The sequence below is a fragment of the Podarcis vaucheri genome (genome assembly GCF_965113315.1).
Source record: "Podarcis vaucheri genome assembly, chromosome: 5".
NCBI classification, from domain to species: Eukaryota; Metazoa; Chordata; class Lepidosauria; order Squamata; family Lacertidae; genus Podarcis; species Podarcis vaucheri.
In genome coordinates this window covers 44,085,010-44,107,553 of record NC_138763.1, presented here as the reverse complement: position 1 = coordinate 44,107,553, position 22,544 = coordinate 44,085,010, and the positions used below count along the sequence as shown (strand labels likewise).

General features: G+C 45.9%; 1 protein-coding gene across 2 annotated transcripts in view; it reads left to right on the top strand.

Moving 5' to 3' along the window:
- The window catches only part of GOLGA7B (golgin A7 family member B), a 34,170-nt gene extending 12,139 nt beyond the window's left edge, over positions 1–22,031 (top strand). Inside the window, exons 1-5 of one of the 2 annotated variants that reach the window (XM_082224991.1) lie at positions 10,072–10,616; positions 15,981–16,106; positions 16,552–16,704; positions 19,101–19,202; positions 21,612–22,031. In XM_082224991.1, the coding sequence (XP_082081117.1) occupies positions 10,605–10,616; positions 15,981–16,106; positions 16,552–16,704; positions 19,101–19,202; positions 21,612–21,719 (501 nt within the window). In that variant the 5' untranslated portion in view covers positions 10,072–10,604 and the 3' untranslated portion in view covers positions 21,720–22,031. Of the gene's footprint in view, positions 1–10,071; positions 10,617–15,980; positions 16,107–16,551; positions 16,705–19,100; positions 19,203–21,611 lie in introns of those variants that run through there. The other variant, XM_082224990.1, reaches the window with a different exon arrangement.
- Positions 22,032–22,544: the final 513 nt, after the last annotated feature.

Below are 22,544 nucleotides of genomic sequence, written 5' to 3'. Positions count from 1 at the left end.
AGGGCTTTTTCTCAGGGAAGATTCATTGCTGACTATCCTGCTCTTTTCATTTAATGCAATCATGTTTCACAGACTCGGAGATCATACTCTGTCGAAACAGATTGTATCTGATCTAAGGCTCGAGGGGGAAATTAGTAATTAGGTGTGGGTGAACAAATGCTCCACTCATTCCTCCATTCCAGCTTAGGAAAAGGTTGGGTTGGGGTGTTTCTAGAAAACCACGGAATGAGATGTTGCCAGATGATCTACTTCAGCAAAATGCAGGTGTGGTGTGCATGTTGCTGGACTCCAGCTCTCATCGTCCCTGACTGTTGCCCATGCTGATTGGGGCTAATGGGAGTTGTTGGGCCCCACAATTCCTGGAGGGCCACAAGCTCCCCATCCATGCTCTACAGCACTCTGTTAGCAGAACAAATAAGAAAGTTGAATGCAAGCAAATAAGGAAGTTGAATGCAAGGTTGAATGAAACCAATTAGATCAGGTTGGGCTTGTGTATTTGTGTTTAGGACCTAGTCTCCTATGCCCGATCACTGTCAGGTTCTGGGTGACTCCAAAATCTAGAAACATCTCAAATTTCAGATGGTGCCTATTTCCCTGGGGTGCACAACTGAGAGGAACGGACACATTTCAACAGCAGAGCATACAGGTATGCCTTGCCTGCAGAAAGTGTGAGAGCCCAGGGATCTCCATAGAAAACAACAACTCTCATGTCACTGGGAAAAGCCTCAGCTAGCTTCTGTAGGGTGTATTGACTTATGTGGCCCACTTTGTAACAAGAAGCTCGATATCCTCATTTGCACTTCCCTGCTTCCTGTAGACCCAATGCAGGCTTCTAATCCGCCGACTGAATATTCATGAGCTTGCATGCTATTGCCAGATCTGCTGGAAAGCTCTCCTCCCCTAAAACAACGCCTTAAGGAGGCAGCATAGATTCTCCTTGGAATTGGAGTTTGGGGGCACCGTCAGTTGTTCAATGTTATTTACAGAGATGTTTGCTTTGGGGAAGCCCAGTAGTGGAGGGTATAGGCTTGAAGTTCAATTATGTCCTTTTCCTGCACAGTTCTGCCTGTGTTGAGGACAGGCTCAAATGCAGCAGCTGATTTTGTTTCCTGAGGTGTCATCACCACTGTGCTAAAAAAAAGAGAGAGCAGCTAAGATGTGAATACAGAGGGCACGGTGTTTATGTGGGTGCCGTTTCCCCCTCTGCAGGAAAAGAATTGAAGGATTCAATGGCAAAGCTGTTAAGCCCTTTACTTCTGCTCCAAGAAAGGAGTGGCAGACCACAGTGAATGTGTGAGTGTGATTTTTTTTTTAATTCATACATCCAAAGGCAGAAGTGTTGCCATAGAAACACAGCACATCCTTTTTGCCAGCTGGGGGAGATGGCTCCTGGCTGACGTCATAGAGAGGATGACACACACGTGGCACAGAAAGGTGTGGACAGTGGAAGTTGAACTATTATGGGGAAACAAAAAAGGGGAGCATAGGAGCCAATTCCTAGGGGCCAAAGTCCCTCTGGCCCCCCAATAAAATATTTGAAGGGGCCAGACTCCCCCAAAGTTGATGGGCATTGCCATGCAAATGTTTTGTGTGTGTATGCTGCATCTTTGTGATCGATGATGTGGGACAGGTCCCCTCCAATACAGTGGTACCTCGAGTTAAGAACTTACAGTGGTACCTCTGGTTACATATGCTTCAGTTTACAGACTCCGCTAACCCAGAAATAGTACCTCGGGTTAAGAACTTTGCTTCAGGATGAGAATAGAAATCGTGCTCCGGTGGTGCGGCAGCAGCAGGAGGCCCCATTAGCTAAAGTGGTACCTCAGGTTATGAACAGTTTCAGGTTAAGAATGGACCTCTGGAACGAATTAAGTACTTAACCCGAGGCACCACTGTAATTCGTTCTGGAGGTCTGTTCTTAACCTGAAACTGTTCATAACCTGAGGTACCACTTTAGCTAATGGGGCCTCCAGCTGCCGCCGCACCGCCAAAGCACGATTTCTGTTCTCATCCTGAAGCAAAGTTCTTAACCCGGACTTCCGGGGTGGCGCCTCCGGTGATGGCGGACTCCCTCTGAACTGGAGGGACAAGCTCCGCACGAAACGGGTCTTTTCCGCTGCGGCGTAGCGGGGACCCTTCTGAAAATCACAGGCGGATGAAGCCTGTGACCGTGGGACTCGGCAGGCACCTTTAGCACCCCCAACCCACTAAGGAACCCAGAAACGGGCTCCGAAGTGAAGAGGGGAAAGTGGCGCGGCGCTGTGAGTCAATTGCTTTTTCTGCGGAGCGAAGCCGCACAGCCGTTGCCGGAGAGCGCTGCCTTTTTCCTGGGACAATTTGGCATCAAAAATAACTAACCGTGAGTACCGGAACGCTAAATACCTGGATTTTAAACAAGAATTGGCGAAATAAAAGGAACTTGGACTCTAAAATTTACTCTAATTTGGTACTGAAACGGAAAGGGCTAAACAGGAAGTCACCCTTCCATTCTCTTGTAGTTATAACAAAGCAAAGACAACGTAAACTAGAGCCTTAAAAATCACTTTTAAAGGATCGTCTCTCATCATTCAAAATTGTGGAACCCCCCTTCGGAAGCAGGAGAAGAAGGGGGACGTTTACTGAGTTGTTTAAACCTGTGGAAATAAAGTTAAAGTAAAGTAATTTTCCACTGTCCTGACCCTGGAGTGGGGTGTCAGATTTGATGATTGAAGATCATTGACCAGAAACAAATGTTTTGACAGATAGTTAAAAGGAGGGAAATATTGTGATTCCATTGTTTCCTTTCGTCTTTCAAAAGAACAAATATGGACAAACTATCTTAAAGAAGAAACTCTGTTGCTATTGTTTCCAAGGAAAAGGACAATCTGAAGTTTTTCCCCCTAGAGGGGAACTATGAAATTGTAACTAAATCCTGGGAACTTGTGGCTGTTACTGATTACAACTGTGGGAAAGAATTCTGTGACCTTGCAGGACAATGCCTTCAGAAGCACTGTTGGGTGCTTTCTGTAAAATAAGTGCCCTATTGGATCAGTTAAGTCAGAAGATGGACTTTATGACTAATGCGGCCAGAACCTTTGAACAGGTAGTGGGAAATCATATGGAGCCCACCGAGGAACCAAAACAGGAGCGTGCCATGACAGAACAACTGAAAGAAGAGGACCTTGCTGAATCTGGGACGCCAGGGATGGAGGGACTTTTGGCCCAGCAGGAAAATGAGCCTTTGGATCTTATAATTGAACTTGGAAAAAACCAGATTTGGAAAGATAAAGTTTGGATTTAACTGGAAATGGGGGGCTGGACTGACCCCCCTTTGCAGGGATGTTTGGACTTTCCGAGTCTGGTAATGGGCCATCAGAGGTTTGGAGTTGTTGGGACTTTCAATTTTGGAGGGAATTTGAAATATGTTTTTAAACATCACATGGAGCTTAGTCTGGACTGTGAGAAAAGGGCTGATTTGCTGAAAAGGGTCAAAAACACTATTAAGCTGGAGTTCCCGCAAGTGAAAGGAAAATATGAAGAAGAGCTGCGAAAGGGACATGGAAGAGATTTAAAGGCCTTGGATATAAGAGCACCAGGTTAATGTGCCAGACTAATGGGACAAAAAAAGACTGACAATCCCGGGACCGGGGGGAGGGGACACTGGAAGAAGATTGGATTGCTTTTATTTTATTGTATCTTTTTTATATTATTACTACTAGAAATGTTTTATGAATTTTGGGAAAATGTTGAGATGAAATTACTTGGCTCTTGTAAAAATGTCTAAAGAATTTGGCAAAAAGGTAATGGTTATGAGAAGTTGGCAAAAAAGATTTAAGTTTTAAGTTCTAAGGTCGTTTTTATAAGACAAGATGATAATAGAGTAAGGTAACGTAATGATAAAATATTATGAATTATGGAAAGGATTTGCTGTGACAATTATTAATTAAGATACAAGAGATGGGAGGAGGAGGAGGTCATGGAAAGAAGGTAACGGAAATTGGAGAATTTGAAAGTGATGGTTTTATTTTCTCTTTTCCTTTTTGTGTTTTTGTCTTTTTTTCTCATTTTTGTAATGTTGTCTTTTTCTGTGTAATTTAATTTTTTTTTGTGTTTCAATAAATATTATTTAAAAAAACAAAAAAACAAAGTTCTTAACCCGAGGTACTATTTCTGGGTTAGTGGAGTCTGTAACCTGAAGCGTATGTAACCCGAGGTACCACTGTATTTTATTCGAGTTGGCACCCTTGAAGGGGAGCATCAGGAGGTTCTGAATGGGAACGTCAATCTAGTATGTAAATTCTGTGTCAATCTGTCTCAGTGCAGTGATGGTTGATGCCCATTGGGATTGGTGGGGCAGAAGAGAGGCAGACCCAACAATAGGTGGAACCAGATCTAAATGAAAGGCAAACCCACTTCCTAACCAGTTGTAAATAAGAAAGCAGGCAGACAGACAGAGAGTTGGTTGACGGTAGACTGAGGTTGGTGGTGCAGTGTCCAAATTGCCCATGCAATGGATGGAGTGAGGATGGCAGGTAGTCCTGCTGAAAAGAGAACACTTAACACTTGTGGACAAGGCAATTCCTACTGCCTTTTGTTTGCCCTGATATTCTGGCACTTGCCAGAAGGCAGCATCTGATTTGTGACACACAACCTCACTGGACTGCATCTTTACTGCATCACCTGATTTCACTAATTTTGAAGGTACAACCAGGTTCTGTCTGATGCATCCGTGGGTGATTGCAGTGGGTGATGGCTGCCATGCCATGCTGGAAGGGAGAAGCTTGGCATTCTCTGAAACAAAGTAAGTATCTTAATATGAAACACTGCATACAATCATCAGTCCCTAGAGTGAATGTCAGTAAAATAAAATGAATAAAGAAGTCAAATGACTCGTAGAGAAAATAAAAGCTAATCACACCCCAAAGCTGAATATCACTGGCTAGGATCCCTGTGGTGTGCAGGCATATTCCCCACCTACCCAGTTAGAGAAGATGACACAGTTTAAAAACATTTCATGGAGGGTTTATTTTTAGATTCAGAACATTTATTTCCTATCGGACTAGTTCTCTTGTGATTCTAGGCATCTGGGTGGTGTTGGTGGTTATTATTGCTTCTTTTACTGGCTTCTCTCCATCAAGGGCGACTGATCCCCATCAAAACTCATGCCACATACATGTGTGTGGTCATGTTGAGAAGTTGGCATTTTCTGGACAGATAAAGTTTTTTTTGCAATGGACTTCCTTGGTAGTGCATATAATACTATGATTGAAACACAGATAGTATCAGCTGGCTCCAAGCTTCTATCTAGCCTCTGTAAGGAGCAGAAAAATGTCTGTGTTTGTTGCTGGTTTGCCACTTGTCTTAGGGCTCTTCCAGACTTCTGCTGTTTTGGGGTGGGATTCAATCACATACCAGTGAGTCCACCTTTTGCACCGGAAACCCACTTCCTCCTCCCCAAAGCTGGTTTTTGTGACAATGAGAGTGATGGGGAAATGCCCCTGAAAATGTGGAATTATACTTGCTTGACACAACTATCACATAACTTCCCCACAAACAATTCAGAATAGTCCTGTTCTTGCAAACTTGTGCAAACAAGGCAGCATGAGTGCTCAAGAAACAGGTCATCTGCAAGTGACCTTAGCTAAATGATAATGCATTTCAGGATGCTTGTGCCAATACATCAGAGTCCTTGCCACCAGCTCTCTAATCTGGACTGAATAAACTGCTTTTATTCTGCCAGCTGTAGGTTCTAAAGTCAGCTTTTGGACTGCTCTGACCCATAAGAGAAGCAGTCCCAGGCTAGCAGCATGCATCTTAAGGTTGACAACCTCTGTTATTATTTTCCCTGCTGTATTATTTCCATTAGTACATTTTTAAAAATTCAGTGCAGAGAAGTAGCTAGGTCAGCATTGCCTCCCATTGCTTTTCCAATTGAGGTAGAAGCCAGGCCACTCATACCACATGCAAACTAAATAGGGCTGATAGTGGCTGTATCAGTAGCAGGCACAATCATGAGCTTCAGTCAATTTTCTTGGTAGATTAATCGACTAAAGGAATCATCGGATTAATTAGTAGCGCTAATAGTGAAAGTGAGCCACCCTGCAGACTTCAGGCACATGCCAGCTCCTCCTTCTTTGGAAAAAAAACAGTTATACCAGCATGTTCTGCATGCATGAGTAAACAGAGAAATATAGGATGAAGATGCCCCTTGTTGCTCATTCCCCTTATTCCCCCCCCCCAAATCACTGTAGTTCCACTGACGGCTGTGTCTTTGTACCCTTTGAACTGAGGACAATGCAAGATTCCTCCATGAAATTCAATGCAATTTGCTGACAGCCAGTCCCCTTCCATGGCGAGACACAGCATGTCTGACTGCAGCAATCATGACCTAAAAGGACTGGCTTGAGTCCATTAGGCAGCAGGCACAATTACTCTTCGCCATAAAGCACCGATGCTGGCAGATTCCTCTCTCCACTGAGTACCATGAGTGATTTGCGAGGCGTGCTTCCTTCCCAAAGGCAGCTCATGTCCTGCAGGGAAACTTATTTTTAGAACGCCATGGAAAAGTCCCATTGGCTTGCCTTAGGTCCTCTCAGTGATCTGAGGTGCAAGGAGATTCAGTTCCAGGGTTCTTCAGGGTTCTTCAGGGTTTCCTCACCTCTTCCTAGAAGCATTTTATAGCTATTACACATGCCTGCAGACTGAGGCTGTGCACACATCATATGTTTAAAGCACATGACTTTCCCCCAGGATTCCTGGGAAGTGTAGCTTGGCAAGGGCACTGGGAACTGTAGCTTTGTGAGGGATAAATGACAGTTGTCAGTAATCTCTGGGGGAAGTCATCTGCTGTAAATCTGTGGTGTGCATGCAGCCAGAGGAGACAACATATATTGTAAGCTCCCTAAAGAAGAGACCTATCATTTTTGCTTATGCTACCCTGCGAAGCTCCAATGCACATTGACTGTGAGGTCTATCTATGATATGCCATAAAAAGCACATGGTGCATATCACACGGTAACATGTCTTCCATCCTTAAATGCATGCTATTTGTCATTTTACTCTGGATGCCTTCATCCACCTTCTATCTTGTATGCAAGCAGCAAATACTGTTGCTAATATTACATAAACAGAAAATGTGGCGTCTCCAAGAGCTAGAGAACTGAATCCTTTCGAAGCCATACTGCCTAATCATAATAAATAATACTGCCAGAGACCTCACCATCATTTCCCTAGAGTGAGCACGGATGTGCTTAACCCAGTCTGCCAGGTCTTTCAATTATTGACTTATGAGTATAAGGCACTGCCTTGACCTAAGACAGTTTCCCAACTTGCTCTCCTTCCCAAACACAATTCCTTATACTGGATTCAAAGCACCCTAGCTGTGTATCACTCTTCAGCCACCCTCCCACTCTGTTTCCCCCATACTGCAGACTGTGCCAATTGCCTGCATAGGTCTAATGAGCCCAGACTTTGTTCAATCTTCCAGAAGTTTTACTCCTCTCATTGAGCTGTAGCTAATCTTTCAGCCTTTCTTGTTGATGTGATTCTGTGCAGTGATCTCCAATGTGCAGCCTGAGTTTCCTTTCCAAATCTTCAGTTTTCGGGGATGACGGGGACGACACGCCATGTCTGAAGATCCGTAAATGAAATTTTAGGCTGCACTTTGGGGAGCGCTGCACAAAATGGCAATTAGAGATACTAAAACATTTCCAGAGCAGAACTCCTCTGCAGATAATTACAGGTTCCAAGCACTAGGCATCATTGTTGGCTTTGGGCCAGGCGTGCCCAGCATCTGCTCAGGTCGATGCAGCATTTCTGCTCATGCCAGCAAACAGCTGGATTACCACTGGCTCTCAAACCTCCATTCTGCTCAACTGCAGGATTGAGAAGCTTCTCAGCAATCCATATTGCTCCTTTAATTTGCCTGAACGACAAGATCCTTTGAGAAATTTTTCTTGTGCCTTTGTACAATGAATCTGACAGGGTCCTGGGTTGTATTAATTGGGAAGAGATGGGAAGAATGGAGGAGGGCCAGAATGACAGGTTTGTCTTCAGGGTGAGGCAGAAGAAGCAAGTATCCTGGCTTGAGAGTTGGGTGTGGTTCTTCTGCAGGTGTATACAGGGTTGAATTAGGCTTGCAGCTGATATTTATATGTGTGTGTCTGGGTATAAGTATGCATATCTGAAGTCTCTCTGAAGTATCACATAATGACACTATATTTTTAGACCTAAGCATTTATTTTTCTTCTTTCCTTTTTTTCTTAAAGGTAGCACATATATATCACAGAAACACGCCCAGCTAAACTATTCCTGCTATCTGCATATATCTCTGTTTCCCTTATGTTGCTGTTGTGAAGTCTTGGAGAATTCAGAAACAGTCACAATTTTCAAGACAGAACACACAACAGTAAAAGGTTCATAAACAGGCCAATTTCTATGTGGGGCTAGAGAGCTCAGCTTGGGTGGGGGAAGATTCACTTAGGGCAGAAGAAGTTATACCCATGCTGTTTATATTCCATGAAGTCTTCAGTACCCTATATAGCTTGTTGCCCCTTCTCTATGTCTGCTGAATAAATTCTGCAAACTAAGCAAAGACATGAAAATAATAAATGTGCATAATTCATAGAGATTGCAGAATCTAGCCTTTTCCTTAGCACTGAACTCCATAATTCAGAGTACATTTGAAGGCAGCAGCTGAATAGCAAGAGGCCCCAGGAGGTAAAGAAAACAAAGAGCAGATCCTGACGCAGAGTAGAGTAGGCATGGACTGAGAAACCAAAGGGAAGGATAAGTAAATAAGGCAAAATCCTAAGGCAAGGATGATGAACCTGGGGCCCTCCAGATGTTATTGGATTACAATACCAATAATTCCTGGGTTGCTAATGGTGCTGATGGCACTTTGAGCTGAACAACATCTGAAGGGGCCAGGTTCACCTCCTTTGCCCTAAAGAAAGGACAAGCAGAAGAGACAGTGAATTGAGAAAAGGATTAATCAGTGAGAAAGGTGTTAGGAACAAAGCTCCCATATGGCCTCAAGCAGGTGTGGAGAACATTTGGCTCCTCCAGATACTGCTCAACTACAGCTCCCATCATGCTTGCTAGGGCTGATGGGAGTTGAGACAACAGTGACTGGTGGTCACCTGGAAGTTGCACTAAGGAGAAAGCAGAGCAGGCAAACACCATAAAGCAGGATAAGGGACCTTGTGCTGTTAGGAGAAAGGGTGAGGACAGGCAAAGATGCTTTGGAGATTAGAGGAGTGTTGGTCAAGGAGTGATATGAGAATAGGTGCCAGGAAACCTCCTGTACCTTTAAAAGTACTGTAAAAGGGAAAAGCCAACCAAGGGTGGAAGAAGCCACACCAGGAACTGTAATTATTATTTTAATCAAATGGTCAAAGCAAAGGTACAGAAAATCTCTCAAGGTTTGAACATTGCAAGTTTAAGGAGATAGCAAGGCCCAGAGATGCAGGGTTGAGTTTGAACTATTAACTAAGGGCACTGCATCTAAAGTTGCCCAGTTGTGAACTCAGTAGAGGGGATACAAATATATTTAATTTCATGAAAAATTATAATTTATTGGTATCTTTCAGTCCTGTTTGGGTAATATCATTCCCTGGAACAGGGAGAAAACCCATTATCTTTAATTCCAAATAAATATTCAGAAATCATAAAATGCTTTTATCCACATTTCCCTCCGAAGATGAACACTCCCTGGCCAGTTCTAGACGGTAAGCATGGAGGATAGTGCAGACACGCCACCCCAGGGAGGGCTATTCTGAAGGAGGCCCTTCTGTCGCTGTGCCTTAAGTGCCCATTAGTGCGGCCAATTAGTCAGTCCCACACCATATACCAGGTCTCCCTTAGGCTTGGTATGTAAGGGGTGGGTATGTGGCAGCTGGGGCCAAGCGTTCCCCATCAAAGAGAACTGCCCTGGAAGCGGAGGCAACAACACCCGCCAGCAACACCGGGACCTGAAGCTCTGCGCTATCTCTCGCTTCGAGGCTGGGGTGGCACGTGCCCCAAGTAGCCCGCACGCCGGCTCTCGGAGGACAAGCAGGAAACGAGCGCGAGCCCGGTTGCTCTTTTCCTTGCTCTGCACAGCTCCGCCTCTCGCCGTCCCTCCCGCGAGTCAGTGCCGGAGCCCGGCGCTCCAGCGTGGGGACGCCCTGGGGGGATGCGGCTCCCACGAAGGCAGCCCGCCCCCTCCCCTTGTGGTGGAGATGCCATTCACTGAGGAAGCCTGAGCGTTGAGGCTGGGGGCGAGCGAAGCAGCTGCCGGTTGAGGAGGGGATCGCGCTGGGGGAGCGGGTCGTCAGCACCGCGGACAGCGCGAGGCGGGGCGCTTTGCCCCCGACTCCTGCGCCTCCCATTCCAGCACCAAGGACAGCGCAGAACTCTCCGCGCCCGTTGCCCACCGCGCTTCCCCGCCGCGGACGCCGCCCCAGCCCTGCGGGTGGCAACAAGCTCCGGGGAGCCGAGCGCTTCCTCCGCCTGCGGCAACAGGGACATCGCCCTTAGGTCGGCTTCCTGGGAAAGGAGGAGCCTTCGTCACCAACCTGCTCTAGCCTCGGCTTCGGACTCCCGGGCTCCCGAGCAGCGTGGAGCAACCACGCTGGCAGCACAACATGGCAACCGAGGTGAGCAGCGCGGGGAAAGCAAGAAGCCCAGGAGGAAGCTCTGTCGAGTCATGGCAGCCGCCGGGAAGCATCTCCTCCTGCCTTGCCTGCCTAGTTTCTGCCCGGTGCGGTAGGAGATCGCCAGACCAGGCGACCCTCACCGAGGCTGGCTGCTCCGGCGCCGCATCCTGTGGGTTTGTTCTGCAGGCCCCAGAAGTCCCTTGTGCCTCCGACTTCAGCGCGGGTTAAAGAAAGGCAGCGCCGAGAGCCTTCGGCGTGTGTCTGGGGCTAGGGTGGTTGGCACGTCATGGCTCCCTCCCCCAGCGTGGCGCTTCCCCTGCTCCGCAATCCTGGGTCACTAAACAAGGCAGGGCATTGCTAATAGAGAACGAGACCTCGCTATGCTCAGTGGCTGAGGCAGTGTGTTTCTGTGGGTGCAGCGCAGTCTCATGGCAGTACCTGCCAGCGTCAGGCAAGGGTCAGGAGGACGGCAAGAGGAAGCCACAGGGCGAGGACAGCAGCACCCCGATGCTTCCCCAGGCTGTGCTTTGCATGTGGCTCTGGTGATGGAGGATGAGACCACCTGTGGCATACGACTCTCCTCTTTAAGTGTGGGTCCCATTAACCAGCTTTGTGAATCACCGGCAGCCACCCCCACCCCATTGCTCCGTGTGGAAGGTCTCAGTGGTAGAGCCCTGGGACCTCCAGGTAGGACAGAGAGAGAGACCCCTGCCTGAAATCCTGGAGAGCCACTGCCAGCCAGTGTGGGCAATACTGAGCTAAGATGGACCAATTATGTGGCACAGCATAAGGCAGCTTCCTAGGTTCCTATGTGGGGTTCAGAGCAGAGCAGAAAGGGTGGGGGAACGGGGATCCAGCAGCGCGATCTGCCCAGGTGTCCTATATCCAGGAGCTCTCCAAAGTCAGCTCCTTCATCTTACACCTCAAGTCCATCCCTTAGGGCTGTTCGCCACAACCTATGCTCTTCACCTTCCCCCTCCAGCGCCACAAAACAAGGTCTTGTTTACTGTCGTTGTTGTGCTGCTGCCGAGGCAAGATGCAGCACCGAGCAGGCGAAAATGGTCTGAGGCGGAATGGGAACTACCGAAAGGTTGTTACTAGGGGAAAGGCGGCAGTTTCTAAATGCGGGTGGTGCGGCGCGCGGGGGGGGGGGTTTGCAGCCTGCTACTAACGCCACAGCAAGGCATCCCTGTAAAAGGCCAAAGCATCTGAGCACACGCTGCGCCCTGAACCCGTCCCCTGTAGAGTAGACCACTTCCCCTTCCTGCTAGGAAAGTCAATAATTTTTATCCCAGCAGATCTTCAGCATCGCAACCCTTGTTGTTGAGGTTAGGACCTCGGTTGACTCCCATCTTGCACATGCTCAGATTAAATAACCCTTGACTTGAGCCCAAACCCTCTTGGGAAAAAACGAGGGCTGTTCCAAAATCCAGGTAGAAAACAACTGCTGACTTTCTCAACATCTAGAATGATTTATGAATCTGGAGGACCCAAGATCCAATATAACAGAGCATGTGGGAAATTTAATGAGGTCAGAACCTGAGGCATGCCTTTTTTTGAAGTCTTGTAAGGAGACGTCTAATAGGAAGGAAAGGTGTGTGCTCCCTGCCAGACAGGGTGGGGGCTGCTTGCAAACTGGGAAGAAATATAAGATTTCATCATGCCTCTAAATAAAGCCAGCATCAGACTGTGAACAGGCAGGATGACAGATTATCCTACACTTGCTTCCCAGGGGATCTGAAATGCCTCTTAGAAGGTTTGAAACTGGGCTGAAAGGATTTCTAGATTATATATACTGGGCAGCTACACAAGTTTAAAAAGGTAAAGGACCCCTGACAGTAAAGTCCAATTCCACAAAGCTAATTAGAAACTAAAGTCAGTGGGATAGACCCTGGAGCTAAGAGGTGTGCAGTTCCATATCGATTCTTAATCACTCTGGGATTCATCACAAATAGGAGAGGAATAGCTTGAGACACAAAATCTGCTGCCACCTCTTGGAATTATCCGTCACACAGCTCTAACTCCCAGCAATCCTATTCAGGATTTTGCAAGCTGTCAGTTGGCATATACTGCTGCAGTTAATTTCTGTTTTCTTTCTGTTACTCCATTCTACATCTTTCAGTGTTGGTTTTAACGTTTTGGACCTGCTATGTTTCAACTCAAGCTGAGTAAATTTCAATAAGTTTTTGAACTGATTTTTGAGAGCACATAATACTTGGTTTTTTAAAATAGTTTTTGCCAAAAGTGCACTTTCTTGTTCTGTTAATAGCTTATTGACTTGCCACATCCTCATTCAGCATATTCCATTATAAATAATTGGTAAACCAATGAGTCATACAACCTGGAAAATCAAGATACAGAAGTACACCTCAATAACAACAAGGTGTTCCATACCTAACTATGTATTTTATCCTCACACTATCAAACCCTCAAAAATGACGTGTTTCCATCAAAATATTTTTGTGAAATTGATTTTTCCAGAAGGTTATTAAATAGTTCCAATTTTCTGTATAGCTTCTAATTGTGTTAATCCTATTCCCATACTGAATCAAACAACATGTATTAACTTTATCAATTAACAGATATTCCATGCATTCATAACTCTTTCATAGCTTTAAGTTATTCTTCCAAATTGTTTTTGTGATTTCAATTCTTGCAGATATAATTTGGTTATTGAAAATCCTCTGGTTTTATCCATGTCCTCTGCTCTATAACACAGGAGAAACCTTAATGGTATTAAAGGCAATACAGAGAGAATGGGCTTTTACAGAATTGGCGTGTGTGTGTGTTTCAAAAAGATGGAAAAATAATGCATTACAATGCAGAAAAATATAGGTAGTGCCAAGCTTATTTTCTTCTGACATAAATTTTGTACATCTCCATTTCTTTAAGCTTTCTTATTTATCCCTCTTTCTGTCTGATTAACTGTGTCTTTGGGAGTCTGTATGAAGGGCTTGGGAAGCTTCTGGAGAAAAGGCAATCTCCTTCAAAAGCAATTTAGTTCTGCTGCAGAACAAATTATAAGTATAGCTGGAAATACAGAATTAATAGGATTTTTTATTTTTATTTTGGTTACCCACAGTTTAGTTCACATATACATTACATCATTGCATGGGTCAAACACAGTGGACCTTACTCCAAATGGAACCAGGCCACTTTGAAAGAATAAAGAAAAGTGTCTGGTTTTACCAGCAATTTTTTAGAACTGTTTGGATACTTCATGAAGAAGGAAACTGCATGAGGTTTTTAAAGGCTTAGATAATCTGGGTTTAGGAAATGCAAGTGTCAAGAGAACACAAAAAGTAATATGGCATGACAAAGACGAAGATGCTGAGCATAATTGTTAGGAACAAGTGACTCAATGTATTGTTTCATGCGTCTAATGCAGTTTAATTATTACTGTGACACAATAAGGTAGGGCAGAAATGGGTTGTGAACCCAGGATTACCCACACCGAGTCTAATGCGCCAGTCATTGAGGCACACTGCTCACTGCTCAGTTGTGTGTGTGTGTGTGTGTGTGTGTGTGTGTGTGTGTATACACCCCACCCCACCCCTTCTGGATGAAATAGGACCAGAAAGGAAACGCCCATTAGAATTGCCAGGGGATATTCAGCTACAAGCTGGCAGTTTATGAAGTTATATTCACATAGTCACAAATCTAGGGGCGGCTGGAACAACTCAGAGTGTTTAACAAAAATGTTTATAATGGGTTAGCCTCAGGAAGGATACACACTTTTACTCCCTAAAGTTATGTGACAGATGTCTGCAGTGTTTATGGAGGATCTTGCTTTGGGGTTGTAGTTCTTGAGCCTATGTTAAATAAGGAGACAGATGCAAAGGCTAGACTCCATATCAGCCTGAGGCTCTTACCTTTTCACCATGCATGGTCTGCTGCTCTTACTTTTTATCTGTGTCTTTGGCTGGCTGGGATTCAAACTGGAGGTGGGGTGAGTCTATACATTCAGCTCAATCCAGTCTCGGAGTTGGCTGGCAACCAGGGGAAGAAAGAGTGTTTGGGGAGCAAAAAAAACCCCTCTGTGGTTTATTCTGGAAGAACTTGTTCTTGCTTTGTTAGGTGTGTCCCTTCAATTGAGGTCATCCTGTGATCTTTCCTATATGTTCCTGCCAGCCCCACCCTTTGTAAGATATATAACCCCAGAGTTTTAGGTTTTCCAGTCATTGATGGTCTTGGGAACCTGCTCCATTGCTTACTACGGAGCATCTTGCCAAGTTCCATTGATAGTCCTCTTGCTCCAACAGCAGCAGGCACATGTTGCTTGTATATAGGGATAGCCCATAAAATGCAATAGGAGGGCTGATTCACACATGGAGGTCGCACAGTTCTCAGCCAATAATGTGCACTGCCTCAGTCGGAAATTACTATCTGTTGTGACATAAAAGCTTCATGATGTTTGATCTACGATGACTGTTTTACACATCTAAGTTACTAGCTAATGAATATGGATGTATGAATTTACTCCATGTCTAACCTTCAAACTGCATTTCCAAATCTAAAATCCTTACCAATATTCTAAGGTGATGCTCAAGAGATAAGGAACTGTGTTATAATCCACTGCAGCAGGGCTTACCAAAATTATGAACTACAGTCTCATAGAACATATTTTCAATCAGTTCTGGGTAGGTTTGCAATGCTGAATTGGTTAAACAGCTGTTGAATGGCCTTCTGGTCAACTAAAGAGATGCCCTCCAGTTAAGTAGCAGATCAAAACAACTGTTCTTTAAATGCAAGCAAGTGTCAGGCGCCATCTTAGAAGAGTCATTCTTGCTTCTTGCTCACACAACGAGGGAGGGAATGCCTCTTCTGAGATGGTGCTCTCAATGAGGAGTAGCACATCATCCAAAAAACAATGGGTGGCATCCAAACCTGTGCAAGCCATGTTCCATTTGTGCAAAGTAACTCACCTTCCTCTCCTCTTGCCCTGCACCCTGCACCCAGAGTGTTTGTGGGGATGGCTGAAGGGGAGATGAGAGAAGGGGACATTTCCAATGCACAAGCAGAAATCAGTTGCATGAGAAGAGCAGCATTGACTATAACCCAATAACAGCACTCCATAATCATAACTATTCTTTTAAAAAAAATATTTGTATCCAAGTCCATGTAGATTCAGGGACTCTTTAGAGCAGGGGTGAAGAACCTGCAGCCCTCCAGGTGGTGTTGGGCTCCATCTTCCACCAACCCCTGCTAGCATGAACAATGGATAAAGAGAGTTGTAATCCAGCAATATTTGGAGGGCCACAAATTCCTGCCTTAGATGCACGGCATCAGGGTATGGCGTGAGCTTCCCCCACTGTTCTAGAAGGCACCTTTGCCTGTTGTAACCACCTGCCTCTGCTCTTCCAGGTCCACAATCTCCAAGAACTACGGCGGAGTGCTTCCCTGGCCACCAAGGTCTTTGTTCAGCGGGACTACAGTGACGGGACCATCTGCCAGTTCCAGACCAAATTCCCTCCAGAGCTGGACAGCCGGGTACAGCCAGTTTTCTCACAGGGTTCATGCTGACTGGTGAAGTAGGTGACAAATCCTTATGTCAGACAAAGGCATTGTAGTCTGGATGCCAGTGAGAGCAAGGTGTTAGTGCACCAATGATGTTTCAGATGCTCTAGAAATCTGAAGCTGCACAGAGTGGTTTGCTGCCTTCTTAAACACCTGGGGTATGCCTCATTTCCTTTTATGATTTATTCTAACTTGTTAGCTGTTTTGATCATATACAAAATGCATAGCAGACCATCTTGCTCAAAGATGTGAACACACACTTCCATTCCACCGTACACCTGCTCTTGTTCCAATGCTCCCTTCTCCATGATAGCATCTATTATTGTGCACTGGGTGAAAGATGGGTGCCATAAACAATGGAAGGCCTCCTGTGTATACATCTTATGGCATTCTTTCTCTCTTTTTCTCCTCACCAAAGATTGAGCGGCAACTTTTTGAAGAAACTGTGAAGACCCTCAACAACTTCTATGCGGAGGCTGAGAAAATAGGGGGCAGCTCCTACCTGGAGGGATGTCTGGCCTGTGCCACAGCCTACTTCATCTTCCTCTGCATGGAGACCCGCTATGAGAAGGTTTGGAGCCACAACATGCATTGTATTGTGATATAACAATTGACACTGTTGCTATATAATATTGATTGGTCAATATGGAGTGTGTAAGTTAGATGAACCACCTGATTATCCACGTTCATAAGATGTAGATTCCTTGTTTCTGCCATATTTAACAATATCCTGTCCAACCTCTTCTTGTGCCAATAATCTCAATTTGTGAATCATTGGAGTTAAAGGTAAAGGTAAAGGGACACCTGACCATTAGGTCCAGTCGTGACTGACTCTGGGGTTGCGGCACTCATCTCGCTTTACTGGCCGAGGGAGCCGGCGTACAGCTTCCGGGTCATGTGGACAGCATGACTAAGCCGCTTCTGGTGAACCAGAGCAGCGCACGGAAACACCGTTTACCTTCCCGCCGCAGTGGTACCTATTTATCTACTTGCACTTTGACGTGCTTTCGAACTGCTAGGTTGGCAGGAGCAGGGACTGAGCAACGGGAGCTCACTCCATTGCGGGGATTCGAACTGCCGACCTTCTGATTGGCAAGTCCTAGGCTCTGTGGTTTAACCCACAGCGCCACATCCTTGGGGTTGGGACTGAACTAAATAGGATATAAAGGGTTACAATCCATAAATGTTGTGATCACAACTATTGTAGCAAAGCTGTAGCAAATTGACACTATGCATTGGTGCATATGGTGCTGAAGCACCCAGAAATTAGAATGCCAAGCTGATGTTTTTATTTATATACTTGCTTTTATTTACTTAATTGTGATAGTATGTGATCTGAATCCTGAACCCACACAACGCAGGATCATGTAGACAATGAGGTCGCACTGGCAGAGTTTTTAGCTTTGTCTGATATGCTGATGGCAGGAATCCAGTGAACACTTGGCTCATGCATATGGACTGAAGGATTACTTGCACATAATGAACACCTAGAGTTTCAAGAGTGGAGAGAGAAGCCCAGTGTGGACACATCCTCATTCTTTGGTTTTGTTCTTTAAAGTCCTCCCCCCCCCCTTCCTGGTTGTGTCTGAAATTTGCTTATCTCTAACAGCAGGTAGGCAGGGCCTTGAATATCCTTGCCTAGTAGAGAGCTCTGGTAGAATAGAACCAGGGAGACCTGCAGCAAAATGTTGCAGTGTGGAATGTTCTTGGGCTCCTCCAGATGACCTTAGTATTGAGCACTCATCCCAGTTTACTAGCACAAAGTTTTCAGGGCAATTTTACAATACCCTCTCTTTATTGAGCATTCCTCTTGAATTGTTTGTGGGGAGGTTATATGACTTCCTGTCAACTGACCATCATCACACACTTTTTAGTGAACTTCCTCATCACTTTCCTTCCTGCAAAAAGTCTGGAACTTTTTAAAAAGTAGATTTGTTTGTGCCACAGCACTTTAACTGTGACAACTAAAATTTCTGGTATGCAATTAAATTCTTCCTGCGATATAGTGACAGTCTGTTCAGTACCCTCCCCAGGATACTCCATTACATTTTCCACCCAATCAGTTTTCCTCCCCCCACCCACCCACATGCTGCAATAGTATTCCATGACCACTGAACATGTTCTTTTTGGGGTTCCCCATAATTTCCCCCCTAAAGATTCTTTATACTTCTGCAAAAGTTAGAGTTTCCTGAAGCCTGTTGATACTTCCCTCTTGCCCATAGCTGTCTTAGCTTCATAATCAGTGGTACTGATGTCTGAACATAAGAAACAGAGGGAATAATGAACAGGATTAAAAGGGAAAGGCACATGATTTAAACTGACAGCCTGTTTCAAGCTGTAGGGAATGCTTTCTTTGTCACAGGTTTTGCTCAAAATGTCAGACTTGACAACTCACTATTTTCCAGGGTTGAGAAAATATTCAAAATAGCAGAGCATTCTGATACACTTAACAGCTTTCCCTTCAGGTTTTATACATTTCATCTGAATGTAGCTCTACCTTTCTGTGAAGTCTTCAGCTAATTTAGATTGGGCTCCCATGCATTCAAGATGTGATGCAGTCATTCACATGGGCACATACCGGTAAATAGCGTAGGAGAGAGGCTAAAATAATTCTTTTGGTTTCACTTACAAAAAATGTTCTCAGGCAGATAGTAGAGCAACATGCTCTGTGTAGGAGCACAGTTAGGCAATAGAGTGACTTGTCTTGGGAAACTTTCAAAGATTGATGGTTATCAATCAGAGATTACTGAAACTGGGAATGGGATATCTAGGTCAACACCAGCTTCTGTTATTGAGGTGTTTCATCTGTTGAGGTTTCATGAAACACCTTTTCCTTCTTGAAGTAGGTGAATCGAAGAACTTCAGAGGATCCCAGTAAATGGATCATCTTCCCTATATTTTGTGTCTCATTTTGGGGCTACATCTTCACCAAATAGTTGCTGAACGCTTGTCCAATTATCTCACCAGGTTCTGAAGAAGATCTCCAAGTACATCCAAGAGCAGAATGAGAAAATCTATGCTCCTCGAGGGCTGTTGCTGACAGACCCAGTGGAACGGGGCATGCGAGTTGTATCCTTCCTGGTTAGCACCAAAGGGGAAAGATATGGTCACTGTATAGATCACTCTTCTTACCCATGTGGCTGACTCTCACCAACACGCACACACAACCATTTCCTGTGTTCCAGCTGAGATTCTCTGCTCCAAATTCAGCATTCAAGCTCAAAAAAGAAGTTGCGGGATCGTACTACTTAGTCTACTTACTTATTTTACAGTGTTTGTTTACTGTTTTTGAACCACAGTGGCTCTCAAAGCAGTTCACAAAAATAAAATCAGATCTACAGGCAGATGATATTACTCCACACAGCAACAAATCTGGACTCCCAAGTGCTATCAGTGATATTTTGAACAATAGCATTGTGTGACTCTGCTCCCTTGACAAGAGTTGGGGGAAATGGGGCAATATAAGGCTGAAGTTTTTAGGAACATAGGAAACTGCCTTATATGGAGTTAGACCATTGTCCCATCTTGCTCAGTACCACTGAGCTATGACCCTTCCTAACTGCTGCTCACTTTTCTGCTGCTCTCAGCAGATGGGATCAGCTGGTTTGAGGCACAGTGTGTGGACAGTGATGTCTAAAGTAACCCCCCAATTCCCTTTGCTGGTGTTGCTGCCTCCCCAGGTTCACCACAGTGCCACAGGAAATGACCCTTGCTCCCAAAGGGGCTACCAGGCCTATGCTTAGCAGCCAGAGGTTTTTGGTCTTTGTGAAGGCAAGCTCCTTCACCAGAGGTTGTGTCCAGCTATTGCGGCTTCTGGCTCTGCTCCCTTGAAGGGATGTGGTGGCCAAGAAGAAGTGGGTACTGAAAGGCCCATGTGTTCCCTCCAACCCACCAAGCATTCCTGCTGCCTCTAGTCCTGCCAGGACTCACAGTTTCCTGAACTCGTCAGCAAAATGTATTTTAGCCTTCAAAAACACCAGCAAAACACCGTAGGGATTATAAAGGATGTGCTTGGGATGTGTTTGTTTAGAGCTTTAAAACTTTGCTCTTCAGATGAAAAAGGCTCGCAAAGACCAGAAATAAAACAGTCCCTGCCCTCGGGCTCACAATCTAGGGGACACAGCACAAAATGAAAGAGATTTGGGAGGGAAGAGGTAAAAGCAAACTCAGGTGCAAGTTTTTAGTTACAAAGAACATCTCATAATGGAAGGCAGTAGCATATATCTTTAGGGCTGTCCCTGCAAGAGTGAGCATGCAATACATTCATGGGGCAACGACTACTTTTTGTGTAAGGAAAGATTAACTGTCTTATCATGTGCCTGCTTACTCTCTCAAACATAAGTTTCACTTAGTTCAGTAATACTTACTCCCAAGTTAATAAAGCATTGCACGCTTTTAGCTGTTTGGCTTAGATAAGTGGTGGTTAAGGAGTGGAAGTAGACAGATATGAAACTATGACTATGGAGCAACCTTCTTTCACCTTCTGTGTGATATCATACAGCAGGAATGGAAAACCTGTCACCCCACAGATGTTCTTAGGTTCCAGCTCCCATCAGCACCAACCAACTTGGTTGGCCAATAGACTGGGATTATGGGATGGAAGCCACAGATTAAGCGCTCGTCCACACTTCTACTTGTCATGCCACTTTCCCTGGGGTAATGCAGCTCTTTACCGCTGAATCGGAGCAAATGTCGATTGGATTTTCCATGGACTGACACTTGCTCCAATTCATCGGTAAAGAGCAGGTTTTCCTGGGGAAAGAGGTGGGGCAAACAGAAAACCTCTGGGACCTGTTCTTTCTAGGCGAGGGATAAGTGGAAGTGAGCAGATGCTCCAGCAACACAGGATGCCAACCCCTTCTGTAGAAGAAGGCACCTGATGTCAGAGAAAAACAGATGAGGCATATTTTTACCCAGTGCATAGTTGACTTGTGGAACCACAACATGCATTTGAGACAAAGCAACTGCCTGAAAGGTGTGCTGTCATTTCATATTTCAGCTGCACATGCCAAACTGTCTGAGGTTGGAACAGTCAGGAACTTGCTCTTACCAGATCAGCTGATGTCTTACAACAGGGGTGAGGAAACTTCTTAAGTCTGAGGCCTCATTTCCTTATGGGGAACCTCCCAAGGGCTACTTGCTAGTGGTGGGTGATGCCAGAGGCAAAGCTGGGTGAAAGATCAGATGGGACTCTTCCAGCATAAATCAGAGGTTTATATACACACATCTGTCCAGCCAGGCAGAAGAACTCAAGGTGGACATACAGCAAGATTGTCCCAGGAGGGGAATGGTCTAGGGAGTTTCCTAAAGGCTGGATGGAGAGATCTGGAGGGACACAGTTGGCCCCTGGGCTGGAGGTTCCCCACCCTGTCCTACAGCATTGTCAAGCTCAGTGTGCATTTGTGGCTGCTGAACAGGGGTGTGCAAGGCTACTAGCTCTCCTTGTTCCCTGTGTCCTCCTTATCCTCTTGCCCACAGATCGAGATCTCCATCTATGAGGATCGTTGCAGCAGTTCCAGCTCTGGCAGCTCAAGCAGCAGCAACAGCAGTGCTGGCGGCGGGGGTGGGGGAGCCGGGGGCCGGTGACTGGCACAGAGTCCCGGCAGGGATTTGTACTGCCGGGACGACGGTGTCTCCGAGATCCGCAGACTGCGCTACCAGAGCACCCGCTTCTGAGCAGCCCCAGGGGGGTTGGGGTGCCGGCAAGGAGGGTTGTGACACCCCTGGGGAGGGGCTTGTGACAACCAGTGGGGGGCAAAGTCCTTCTAAAGAGGATGCTTGGCCTCAGCCCCAAATGAGCCCAGTCTCCCCATGGCTCAAAACCTGGATAACCTGAATTGACACTTCCTGTGGGCTCCTGGGGACACTCCTGCCCACCCCCTCCCTGGGATGTCCAAATGTGTCTGCAGGTACACAAATACCCCGTCCGAATGCACCCTCTTGCTCAAGGTCAAATGACCAGTAAAGATCAGCCCAGCATGGTGAGGTGGGATGGGGTGGGGTGTGGGCGAGGGAACTGGTGGTTTTGGGACCCTCTGACAAGCCTTTCCCTGAGCACCAATGTCCTCTTCCCTCCTGCATTGGCACTGACCCCCTATCCTAGCTCCTGTCTTTTGCTTGCTGCTGTGCATGCCATTCTCCTGGCACTTTAGGCATGGTCTGAGCATTCAACGTCCACAGTGCTGTGGTGGGGCCCCTGCAAGTGCTTTGCCCACCCTCCCGTCCCTCCTGCAGGGTGCTGGTACTGGCAGAGACATGCCCTCTCACAGATTCCAGGATGGACTCCGTACTAGGGCACATGCCTCATGCTCTGGATCCTTCTGAGGCAACAGAGGGACAGGGGCATTGTATGGAGCCACAGGAGGAGGTGAGGCAGCACAGTCCCCCTCTGGTGGGATAGCAGCACGGATC